At 35.4% G+C, this 12,233-nt stretch overlaps 1 protein-coding gene across 4 annotated transcripts in view; it reads left to right on the top strand.

Moving 5' to 3' along the window:
• Positions 1–12,233, top strand: part of LOC142353976 (uncharacterized) — a 67,881-nt gene that overhangs the window by 19,526 nt on the left and 36,122 nt on the right. For 2 of the 4 annotated variants that reach the window (XM_075406217.1, XM_075406218.1), the window contains exons 2-5: positions 1,047–1,226; positions 5,966–6,154; positions 9,823–10,177; positions 10,564–10,829. In XM_075406217.1, the coding sequence (XP_075262332.1) occupies positions 1,097–1,226; positions 5,966–6,154; positions 9,823–10,177; positions 10,564–10,829 (940 nt within the window). In that variant the 5' untranslated portion in view covers positions 1,047–1,096. The remainder of the gene's footprint in view (positions 1–1,046; positions 1,227–5,965; positions 6,155–9,822; positions 10,178–10,563; positions 10,830–12,233) is intronic. The other 2 variants (XM_075406220.1, XM_075406219.1) reach the window with 2 other exon arrangements.

Below are 12,233 nucleotides of genomic sequence, written 5' to 3'. Positions count from 1 at the left end.
ATCTCCTCGCTTATATCCAGGACAGAAAATGTACGTTGTTGAACGTAGGCGGCCTGTAAAGCCACAGTTTCTTTTGATTTAAATTACTTCTGCTTTTGACAGTTGCAATGCAGATCTTTCCCCCCAAGTTCAATAAAGATGAAGCAGATTGCTTCAGAAGAAAAGACAATAGAGTCTCATAAAAATCCCCCAAGAAAACCATAATTGTTGCGGTTTTAGAAGAGGGGAAAAGCAGAAAACAGGCGCCTACGAAATCAATAATTGATGCTCTCCTCTTTTTAGATTTTTATTATTTTTTGGAGATTCAGTAATTTTTCCGTGAGATAAAAAAGAGTTAATTCTCTTGCCTTCTCGGCCAATAGGAAAATTAAGAAGCACCTCACTATGAACGTGAGTATGTGATTCGCTCCCTATCGGCCCAAACGGAGCTGAGAGCAATTAATTGTTTCTCTCAGCGAAGTGGGACGGAATAAAATTAGAGAGACAAGTAACAGAGCCAACGACAAGCAGCAGACAACTGCTTCATTTTTCCTACAAAATAAATTTCAAAATTCAAACAGAGAAGAAATTATATAAAAGACTTCTAACTTAGAAGAACATTTTCTAATTTTCAAACAGAACATTCTTACGAGAAACCGACTTGAAGAAGTTTCAACTACGCACTCACTTAACAACAACACCATCAAGTAACAGCTCAACCCGGTTAAATACTGCTCAGTGTAAGCTTGTTTATTTAAACTATTTATTTAATTAATTGAACTTTTCAGCCCCCAACAATTTTAAATTGAGACTTATAGCACAGACAGGTCTTAGGCATATATCTTTGCCTTCGATTTGTTATATCTTTTGTCAAGTTTGACTGGCATACATAAAGAGATCCCGTACTGTGTGATCTGTAGCAGCCCAGCCAAATTTGATAATAGGGGGGGGGGAGGAGGGGGGTTACTATGTTACAAGCACCAAACTGGGCGAATTTAACGAGAGAGACAATCTTATGGAGATGGGGGGGAGGGGGCATTTCTGATTACTATTTTGCTCATAAATAGAACAGAGTAACCAAGCAAAATCTGGTACTTGCCCGCTAGTGTGAATAAAGATGAGTTCACATGATGTTCGGAGTCACAGTGACGTCACCAGACGGCCATTAAGACCAGTGTCGCAAAATGTAGCAAATCAAGCAGAGTCGTCTGTGTCCAATCAACAGTCTGTGCAGCCGAACAGCTGCGGTGACTAATTAAATTGTTTCCATTAGTTTTATCCCAGGTATAAGTGCGCGACTGAAGCCCGCTTCTTTCCCTTTATAGCCCCCACCCCTCGAAAGCATAGCCCCACAGTTTGGTATCATAACCCTGATAGGTTATGGTAGGGGGGGATGTAGATTATATGACGACTGAGCTTGGGGGGAGGGGAGGGGGGGGGGGGTGATAATGGGAAGACCCAAATTTTGGATCTATCTGTATCGGCCTGCCAGTGTTTTTCATTCCCCCATATTACAAATTATTTGTGGTTATGAAGCACGGTACGGTAGTATGTAAATGATAGCACCTGCACTTGGGGGTATAAAAGTTATATGCCCACTCAGCTGTCGGGGCCGAAACAAAATAGGTCCAAAAATTTTTCTCTTCATTTCAAGGTGCGAGCCAACTAACACTTCGTGTGATGGGGGTCTTTCCCATTATAGCCCCCCCTCCCCCCAGCTTAGTGGTCAGATAACCTATATCCCCTCAATCATGGTAAATATAACATAATGGGGGGGCTATAATGGGAAAGACCCATACCCGTGCAATGATATGTATTTATAGCCTAAAAAAGGTGGGAATCTAAATTACAATTTCTATTTTACCATTGTAAGGGATCAAATATAGCGGCATGAATTCATGATAAACGACTTGAAACAGAAAGATGACCACACTAACTGTCTAAATTACAAACAACGAAATCAATTCCTGTAAAAAAATGAACATCGTGATCTTTTTGGTAACAGAGCAAAGACAATTGGAATAAGTTTTTAAAGTTTTTTTAAATGTGGATTTAAGTATGAATTACACTGAAATCTTACAGATTATACCCTTTTTCTGTATTATCCAGGTCTAATATTGAACTTGTTCATGAAATAATAATTTGGGGTCTTTCCCATTATAGCCCCCCCAGCTTAGTGGGCATGTAACCTATAGCCCCCCCTCAGATGAAAATTCATAACCACCTCTTTAACACAAAATCGGAAATCGATGTAGGCGAGCAACTGAAATTAATAACCACTTCTTTAACACAAAATCAGAAATCATTGTAGGCGCGCCGCCGGATGATGAAATGGGCTTGCCCAATATAATTGATTTTAGTTGACTTCGTATCTTGTTGATTCGTATCTTGCGGAGTTCCTGTTCAGAAAGCATGTTTCTCGAAAAAACCTGGACCCGTTCCATGAAATAATGACGGCGATTGGAAAATTCCAGCATTCGATACTGGAACAAAACAAAAACTTGTAACCAACAATTGTAAGCATAAATGATGAATTTAATTGTATGCTATAACTTGATTTTTTTTGGGGGGGGGTATAAAGGGAAAGACCCCTAATTTGTTTGAGATCTTTTCCGTTTGTGCCGCCCCCCCAGTACCTTATGCGCCCCCCATTACACAACATGTGCCATTACTTGGTAAATCATTATGAAAATATATGGCACGTGCGTCTGGGGGTTGCAAAAAATATGCGACCATCACTAGTCTGGGGGGTGGGCACAAACGGGAAAGATCAATGTTACGAAGTCAATGGTAATAATTAACGCTTTAATATGCTCGGTTTATACGCTGGAATTTTTATCCGTTCATTTCAAGCAGCTCTGTTATATTATATAATGAATGATTATACAAAAATCTTGTCTGTGCAAATTGATACATTGTCAAATTCTGAAAGTTAGATGATTTTAGGATAAATTTAAGAAATCAGATTTTTACGTTTTCCGTTTGTGTTGTAGTATATACTGCAGCACAAACAGATAAAAAAATCTGGGTCTTTCCCATTATAGCCCCCCCCCCAGAAAATTATAGCCCCCCAAAAAAATCAAATTATAGCATACAATTAAATTCATCATTTATGCTTACAATTGTTGGTTAGAAGTTTTTGTTTTGTTCCAGTATCGAATGCTGGAATTTTCCAATCGCCGTCATGATTTCATGGAACGGGTCCAGGTTTTTTCGAGAACCATGCTTTCTGAACAGGAACTCCGCAAGATACGAATCAACAAGATACGAAGTCAACTAAAATCAATTATAATGGGCAAGCCCATGTCATCATCCGGCGGCTTGCCTACAATGATTTCTGATTTTGTTTTAAAGAAGGGGTTATTAATTTCAGTGGCTCGCCTATATCGATTTCCGATTTTGTGTTAAAGAGGTGGTTATGAGTTTTCATCTGGGGGGCTATAGGTTACATGCCCACTAAGCTGGGGGGCTATAATGGGAAAGGCCCAAAAATCTAATTAATTAAATATATCGTAAAACTATTTAAACTTACAGAATACAACAATATATCAAGTTTTGCTGACGAGATATTCGTATAAATTATTACTTTTTTAAAACAGGCAATTTGACCATTGTTTTTAAAAATTGGAATCTATGGTTCCTCCCATCTCCAAGTATAATTTTTGGGTCTTTCCCATTATAACCTCCCGCCCCCAGCTTAGTGGTCAGATAACATATAGCCCCACCAATCATGTTAATTATACCAAAATGGGGGGCTATAATTTCATTGGGGGTTATAATGGGATAGACCTTAATTTTGTTCAGAATACACTTTTTCTCAGCAAAAAGAACAAAATTTGGGTCTTTTCCATTATAGCCTCTCCAAGAAATTTTAACCCCCCTTCTGGCATGTTGGGTCTTTCCCATCATAGTCCCCCATTATGGTATATTTACCATGATTGGTGGGGCTATAGGTTATCTGACCACTAAGCTGGGGGGATATAATAAGAAAGACTGGGTGTATTTACTATGTTTTCAATAATTGGGCCTGCAGCTCATTTAACAATTAAATTGGTGGCGTGGTTTTACTAGAAAGAGGCCGAAACTCTTTCACTCGTTTCAAATTAACAAAAAAAAGTTTTTTTGATCAAGAAGAACTCCGAACCCGAAAGTCAAAAAAACATCAATATGAAATATATTTCCACAATTTATAGTTAATACGAAGTACAAGTTATTGTTCATAATTTTTTACTCTATATCTGACACAGAAAAAAATCACACGCAAACAATATTTTACAACAACGCAACCTTTTTTTACACAAATCTTTCTTCAGCAACTTAGCAGTGATCTTAGTTGGTTAAAATCTGAACACTCGGTCAGTTTTTACACTTTTTTAAGTGTTTGCATCTTTATTAGCCTTGTATTGTCAATGTTGCCAAAATTTGTCAAAATAAATATGCCCGTTAATCCCACTGTGAGACAAAAAATAAAAAAATTGGCAATCAAATTAATTTAAAGCGGCCAAACCATCAGAATAGATCCAACAATTTGCAACAACAATGAACACCCTCTTCTCTCTGATGTTCATTTTTTCAGTAGTTTGACCTAAGCATTTAGTCATCGCGCGCGTCATTTTTTTTTCAAATACACACAAACAAAAATATAAAAGATGTTCCATCAATGCTCTATTTCAAATCTAGAAAAAGGCAATCAATTTTGATTTAAAAATGGAAGTAAAGGCAGAGATAAACTTATTGAAAAAGATAAAATGATCTTCTTCGTTTGTTCCCTTTGTTCAGGGGATGCATATTGTTTGCACCCAACAGACACACGTGCCATATTTTTAAGTAATAAATTACTATGGAGTGGCACCTGCTGCACGTGTTCTATAACTGGGGATTGTATAACGTACTGTGGGGCCCGAACTGATCGTCAAGTCTTCATCAGTACAAATTCAGCGAAGTTGCAAGTCTTGGATGAGCACTGTATCAGAGCTCAAATCATATCACTATTTAGACTTGGCACGTTTTGAATTAAGCCTTAGGTATAGGCGAGTCTTGCACCAGTTTTGACAAAGACTTGACAAATCTTGCACAAGTCTTGGACAGGACTTGACAAGTCTTGGGCAAGACTTGGTCAAAATTTTTTGTTGGTTTCTATCCTTTTGTAACAAAAAGAGAAGGCCGCCGTTTACAGTGACTTGCCTACAATTTTCAGGTCTTTCCCATTAATCCCGCTCAGCTTAGTGGTCAGATAACCCTTAGGCCCCCCTCACAATCGTGGTAATAATTTCTTGGTATAATTTTTTGGGGGACTATAATGGGAAAGACCACAAATTTCTGTAAAGTGAAAAACGAAGCACTCGAAAATGCAAGCTCATCAGGAAAGTTCAGTTGATAACAGAGATTATAAAAAAATCTGATATCGACCAAATATAACAGTTATGGCCACTCTTTTGGTTTCGAAGCAAATAAATAGGACATTTTAAGCTGGCATGTGCTCATATTGGAAATAACTGGGCCATATTTGCAAGTTAATTAACTTCTCCTTAATTTTTTTTTCTAAGGTTTAGCTAATTTTGAAATGCAATAAACATAAACAATTTCTTCTCAAAACCCTACTTTGCTTATATACTGCGTTGTAATCAAGACTTGTCAAGATTTGAGCACGTCTTCTCAAATCGTAAGATTTGAAACAAGCCATGGTCAGTAATAATTTGTCAATTAAAGACGTGTATTACACTGGACAAGTACTGATCAGGATTTGAAACTCGTTCTGGTGAGAGGGCACAAACGGAAAAGATCCAATACAACGATCAAAGCCCATGAAAAATTGGCAGTAAATGCAAAGAAAACTTTTTTTGAAAAAAAAAGGTTTTTCTCCAATATTTAGTTGCGTTAAGTCCACGAAACATAAAGTTAAACAGTTAACATAGAGTTAAACAATAACATTTTGACAGATTTAAAGATTTCATATCGGATGGAAACAGTTTGATTTTACCAAAAGTAGCCAACCCAACTGGGGACCCCGAGAACAGTTTGAATCTTGCTGGACAAAGACCTTCAAATTTTCCTCAAGAACAATCTGAAAACTGGCAGCAATCCAGAACAAATTTTGTTTCAGAGAACCGAAGAGGAAACAATGTTGAAGTCACTGGTAGAAGTAATAATTTTCAGGGACAAGCACCGAGCAGGATTTTATCGCTTTACTTACAATAACGCCTCAACTATAAATTACATTCGTCTTCGCTTTCAAACTTTTTATTTAAAAATGTCTTTCAGTGCCAACGCTGCCAAGGTTTCAAAGAACCATATGTCATACGAAGTTAACTGTACTCTAAGCTGGAATGAATTGATATTTAATTATGCAACATTTAACCAGCCTTTTTGTAATTATTGAAAATTCGGTCCTGCCTAATTACGAATTGTTTTTTTTATTCTCGCTCAATGAAGCCATGTAGAACTGTATATTATATTGCGATATTTTTAATTTTTCCCATCCAACTAGTATGAAAAAAAACAAGTCATTCATTTTTTGGTTTTAATTGAAACTGTCGAATGTTGATGCCCTTCAAACAAGTCGTTTTAGAGATTGTTTCTTTTGGAAATTTGCATTTATTATTCCGTCTGTGCCTTTTTGTTAGGGCTCTCCGTCTTTACAGACGCCGATTTTCCTTGATAACATCAACCATTCTGAAATGAAGTGAAATAATTTGAGACAATATAAAATTTAAAAAGAAGTCAGCTGTTTTTTAACATTTTATTTGGACAAGGAGGCTCGGTAATGTGCGATCGCACATAAGGTTACGACCCCGCTCATCCACAATTTTGGCATAAATGTCTACAAAATGAGGAACAGACAGAAAAACCCAAAAACTCAAGTGATTTTCAAAAAAATTGGTGTATGAACAAAAAGATAGCCTCCATAGCAAAAAAATCAGTGGAGTAAAAACTGATGCATTAGATTAATGAGATATGCCAATATTAAGAAAACGAGTCAAGACGAACAGCAAAATCAAACAGCAACAAAAAACATTAATTACATCAAAATCTTCATGTCCGTTTTAAAAACAAAACTTAAAAAAAAGTCAAAATAGGGTCAGATGAAACTGAAACTAAACAAAATAACTCGTAAAAGATATAGGACCAGTCAATAAAAAGGCTTGGTAACAATTAGACAATAAAGAAAAAAACAGTAAAATTGAAAAACGCGCTTACTTTAAAAAAAATTGATTACAAGTAATGAAAACCATTAGAAATTAAGGAACATCTCATAGAATTATAATTTACAATGCTTTTATAGAAGCGAATTAAGAACTGTCTGCATCTAATTTTGTATGCGGTTATAAAGAGAACAAAAATAGACAACAAACAAAAAATCAGCTAAGACTTGCCAGAAAACGCCTTCGGAGCCGTAAAGCCAAACTTTGGCCATCAAAAATTTTTTGATTGCATCTTCTCTGAACGACGATAATGTGTTATGTGACCTCTAATTCATGAAACTAGGTAACAAGTAGACGAAAAGAAAAAGACAAAAATAAGTTTAATTGTTTTTTTCGAAAAAAATAATATCCAAAAAGATGAAAGCCATTAATTACAAAATGAAAAAATTAAATAGTTTCCTTTTTCATCCATTTCCAAAGGAAGCCCTTGGGACCTCCAATTATCCAGAATATATTTCACGTCTACAAAAAGAACGTCAAATATGACTAAAATCGAAAATTAATTTACTTTTTTGTGAGAAACCATTAAAGTCAGAACGATTTCTTTGACACCTTTATATGACAAAGGTTATGCTAATTTTGGCCTGTAATTAACTAGACTAGGTAACAAACGGACAACAAAAAGAATAAAATTACGATGTCAAAACGTTTTATTTATTTTGGAAAAATATTGTTTTCAAAGTCATGAAAGCCATGAGCTATCTATAATATCAGAATATCGGGTCATCTTTTCTCTCAAAAAACAAATGAAATCGGTTCATTGTACAAAAAATTTCGTAAGACGAAGTGAAAACGACAGTTAAAGACCAAATTAAAAATTGATAAAATTCTTCGAGAAGGTAGTGTCGGAGCCGTTAAAACCATAATCTATATCTTTAAGGATTATAAGATTATCAACTGTATTAATATTTGAACGCCAATAATGTGATAAAGGAACTGTCAATAACGTGACAAGATGACAAAACTAGAAAATGTGAAAAATGTTAAAATCCCTAAAAATAAAGGAAAATGTGAAGTCTAGTAGTATCAAATCCAGAAAACCACAACTTAAGGCGGAAAACGGCAAGAAAATTTAATTGAGTTCAATAGAACAAAAATTCATTGTTTCATTGGTGACAAAAAAGCACAAGTTGACCAAATTAGGAGAAAAGTGGAGGCAATTTTCATTAAGCTTTTTAAATTTAAAAATCAATTATTTTTTTGAAAATCATAACGACCATAAGCTTTCAAGTAAAAAACTAAATACATTAATTTGGAAGTCAATTGGACCTATCAATAGTTAGTTTTGATTTGAAATGATCTGTTATTTAATTAATATAAAAGAGATCGTTTTTTATAAAAAAGACCGACTGATTACAATCCGATTTTTTTTGGATTGTAGCAGTCCAAGATTAGTCCAAAACTAGCCCTGCTCGTGCTCTTTGTTCATTAAGAACACTTAAATTTGCGAATGTTATGGATATAGATATTCTGTTAGTTAAAAATCAAAAATAAAATGCCACGTTTTAGATAATCAACAAGTAAAGTTAGCAAAAAACGTTAAAGTTTTAATTACGGAGCACTCGCAACGGAAGTTGAAGTAGATATAGCCCCCTTTTGAGTCTACAAAGGTTGTTTTAGTGTTGTTTGGTTGTGTACTTCCTGCAAATTTAATATTTTATTCAAAGTGGATTTTTAACTAACAGATTTTTAACTAACTTATTTTGTGCTGTTTCTGGTGAAGTCTGAATTTTGAATTATTTAGCCAGAATTTTTTACCAAAAAGTTAAATAAAAATAGCCGAGAATATTTTTTTGTCTTGAAAATAAAATCAACAACACTTTCTGAAAAAACATTTTATTAAATTTTAGCAAAAATGGCAAGATTTAAGACAAAAATTTGCAAAAGTTCCAGAAATTGTGAATAAAATCAACGGAACTCACTCTATTTTCTCAAAAGTTTAAACCTCGATAACTCCCTGTATAAAACAAAATTAAAAAAGTCTTTTTAATTCTATATTTTACGCTGGACAGGCTTCCTAATGATACCAGTCTCAACTCTCTACGATGAATATATCGCGATCCGCAAAATTGTCTGAAGAAAAAAACCCATTTGAGTATATAGTTCCTCCCCCCTCAACAGGGGTCGGAACAATAAAGAGCATTTTTAGTACAGTTAATTCTTTTTAAGGTTTTTTTAAAGTTCTATTTACAGTTACACTACTAGAAACATAGTTTCAAAAACTCGTCAACAGTTAACAAAGTTAACAAATATCGCCTCGAGTGTAAAAGAATAGGATCGTTTCCGTTCAAGCCCCCCAGTACGTTATGCACCCCCGGTTACAGAACACGTGCCATTACATAGTAAATCAAGCTGGGGGGGCACAAACGGAAAAGATCCTCGATGTTTAAATCTGGCACGTGTGACGGGGGGGGGGTGCAAATGATATGGACCCACTACTAAGGTTGGGGGGCACATAGAAATGATACAAAGAGTCTTTTGCCTATATGGTCCACAGCTATATGATGATAGGAAACAATTCCCAAGTAATTTTTTATTTGTAGTAATCAGATTTTAACTCGGAGCTAGGATTCTTGTCACTAAAGGATAAAAACTGAACAAAGAATGCTAAAGTAAAGTTGATAAACCAACGATTCAAGGAGCCTCGTTTTTGGACCACGATTCCAACCGAGTAGAGATCAACTAGAAGCTTATCAAAGGTCACGTCAACAAAGTCGAATCCTCGCTCTTGACAACGAAGCCGCTAACGATGATATCGATGACACGAACATCATTGGAGGAAATGATTGGGACATTTTCTGCGAAACAGAGGAAGAAAGAGAACAAAGGAGGAGAGAAAAAGGGTTCCTGGACAGCTTCGAACCGCCAACCTTGCAGTTTACAAGCTATGGGCCGATGCGAAAGGAACCAATGAATGCGCCGGCTTTCAAACTGGATTTCTTGGAGAGGGGACGACCACCGGCCCAAAAAGTCTGGCCGCTGGATTCTCAGCCTCAGAAAGATATTTTCTGTCAAAACTGGCTATTAATTTATAGAGTATTGTTGTCAACGAAAAAAGAGCCTTAGTTTGGGGGGGGGGGGCAGTTGGAGCTACGTTTTCTGTTTTCTCAAGCAATTAGATGCTTGATCGAGCATGGAGCTTTAAAATTGGCACATTGCGGCTTTTATTATCTAATTACTATTTATATGCAAGTTTTTGAAAAATTACGGGAGCCAATGTCTTCCGGTTTAAAAATCTGGGGTTCTTTTCTATTCTAGCAACCCCTACTGATATTATAGCCCTCCATTACGGCACATTTACTGTAAGGGGGGCTATATGTTTTGTTATCATAAGCTGAGGGGGTAGAACTTTAATGGGAGAGACCCAAAATATCTTTCCTAGAGCTGAATGGCCGCAACTAATGCTAGAAAACGCACTCTGGCCTGTTTACCTCCGAAAGGGATATCTCCTACCAGCATTTAACAAAGAAGAGGACAGAGAGTTAATGCCAGGGTACAAATTTGATTCTGTCAGAAACGACTATTCAGAAAAGTTGGGTAATTACGTTACATTGGCAACAACAGTCCCACTGCGTGAAATAAAACCCAAAACAAACACGGCGGCCATGTTTTTGTCTCCAAAGTTGATGCCACGATATGTGTTTCCAGGCATCGCTTTTACCTGCTTACTTTGACAAATGGGTTGTTTTTTTCTTTCAAACAAGTAAATTAAAAATATGGCCAATTAGTTAAACATACTTTGGCACAAAAAATTATTTAACACAGAAATCATGCAACCCAGGTTTATCAAAAAGCACGACCTATGAAAAAAAACCATAGAAGAGTCCATGAAGCTCGAGTTTATTGTCTCAAAGTCATCTCAAAGTTAGCTCGGATAAAGTTTGAATTTTAGCTCGACACAAATTTAAGGCTGGTTTCGCCCGCAGTTTTTTTCGCTGAACCAAAATATTTTTCGAGCACTTATATAGTCTATAGCATGTAACATATCCATCGAGCATGGTCCTTCAAAATTTTTAATTGTCTTAATGAAAATGGGAACCGTGATGTCAAACAATTCGACGAATTAAATTTGTATCATTCCAGTAATATAACTTATGCAATCAGCAAGACTGAAAAAAATCAGTTGCATTGAGCCGAGCAAATTCGCCCAATAGATCGACCGATTTCGACAACAAAGTTATATTAGGAATTCAATACTTCTTAAATGGTAGAAAGTTGAGAGAGAACATCCTAATGTAAATTGTGCGTAAGATAAGACTGCCATAGCTTGGCAGGAAGCTCTACTTGTTCAACGTATATTTGGCTAGAGAAAAGAAGTCTTGAGGAACAACAAAGAACGTGAGTATTTAGAATTTTACTTGAAGGTTTATGGTTGTTTCGACTTTTAAAAATAATTAATTTTTAAATAAATAATGGCTTAATGAATTTTTCCTCTAATTTTTTCTTAATTTGGTAAACTTGTAGCTTGGTGTCAACAAAGAAAGAATGCTTCTACATTCTACTGATTTAAAATTTAGTCTCGATTGCGGTTTTAAGACTGAAGTTATTGTTTTCTGGCTTTGAAATTACTAGATTTCAGATTTTTTTTTGTTTTTAGATATTTGCCAGTTTTTCACGTTTTCTAATTTTGTCACATTATCACATTATTGACAGTTCTCATATCACATTATAAGCGTTCAAAATAAAACACAATTGAACATATTAAAATCCTGAAACATATAGAGTATCGTTTTAACGGCCTCGACACTTCTTTCTTGAAGATATTAATTGAATATTTTAATTTTGTCTTTAAGCCATTTTTTACTTTAACGTTTCGGTCGTATGAAATTTTCTGTATAGTGATAGGTTTCATTGAATTTTGTGGTGAAATAAATGAGCTGATATTCTGATATTAGTAGATAGCTGATGGCTTTCATGACTTTGAAAACAATCGTTTTCCAAAACTAGAAAAAAATTAACTTCGCAATTTTCTTTTTTTTTCCTTTTTGTTACCTAATTTCGTTAATTATAGCTCAAATATGACATTATGGGTAAAAAGGGAAGGTGTCAAAG

The sequence above is a fragment of the Convolutriloba macropyga genome, chromosome 15 (assembly GCF_964194025.1).
Source record: "Convolutriloba macropyga chromosome 15, txConMacr16.3, whole genome shotgun sequence".
Lineage (NCBI taxonomy): Eukaryota > Metazoa > Xenacoelomorpha > Acoela > Convolutidae > Convolutriloba > Convolutriloba macropyga.
This window is presented reverse-complemented; position numbering and strand designations above follow the sequence as displayed.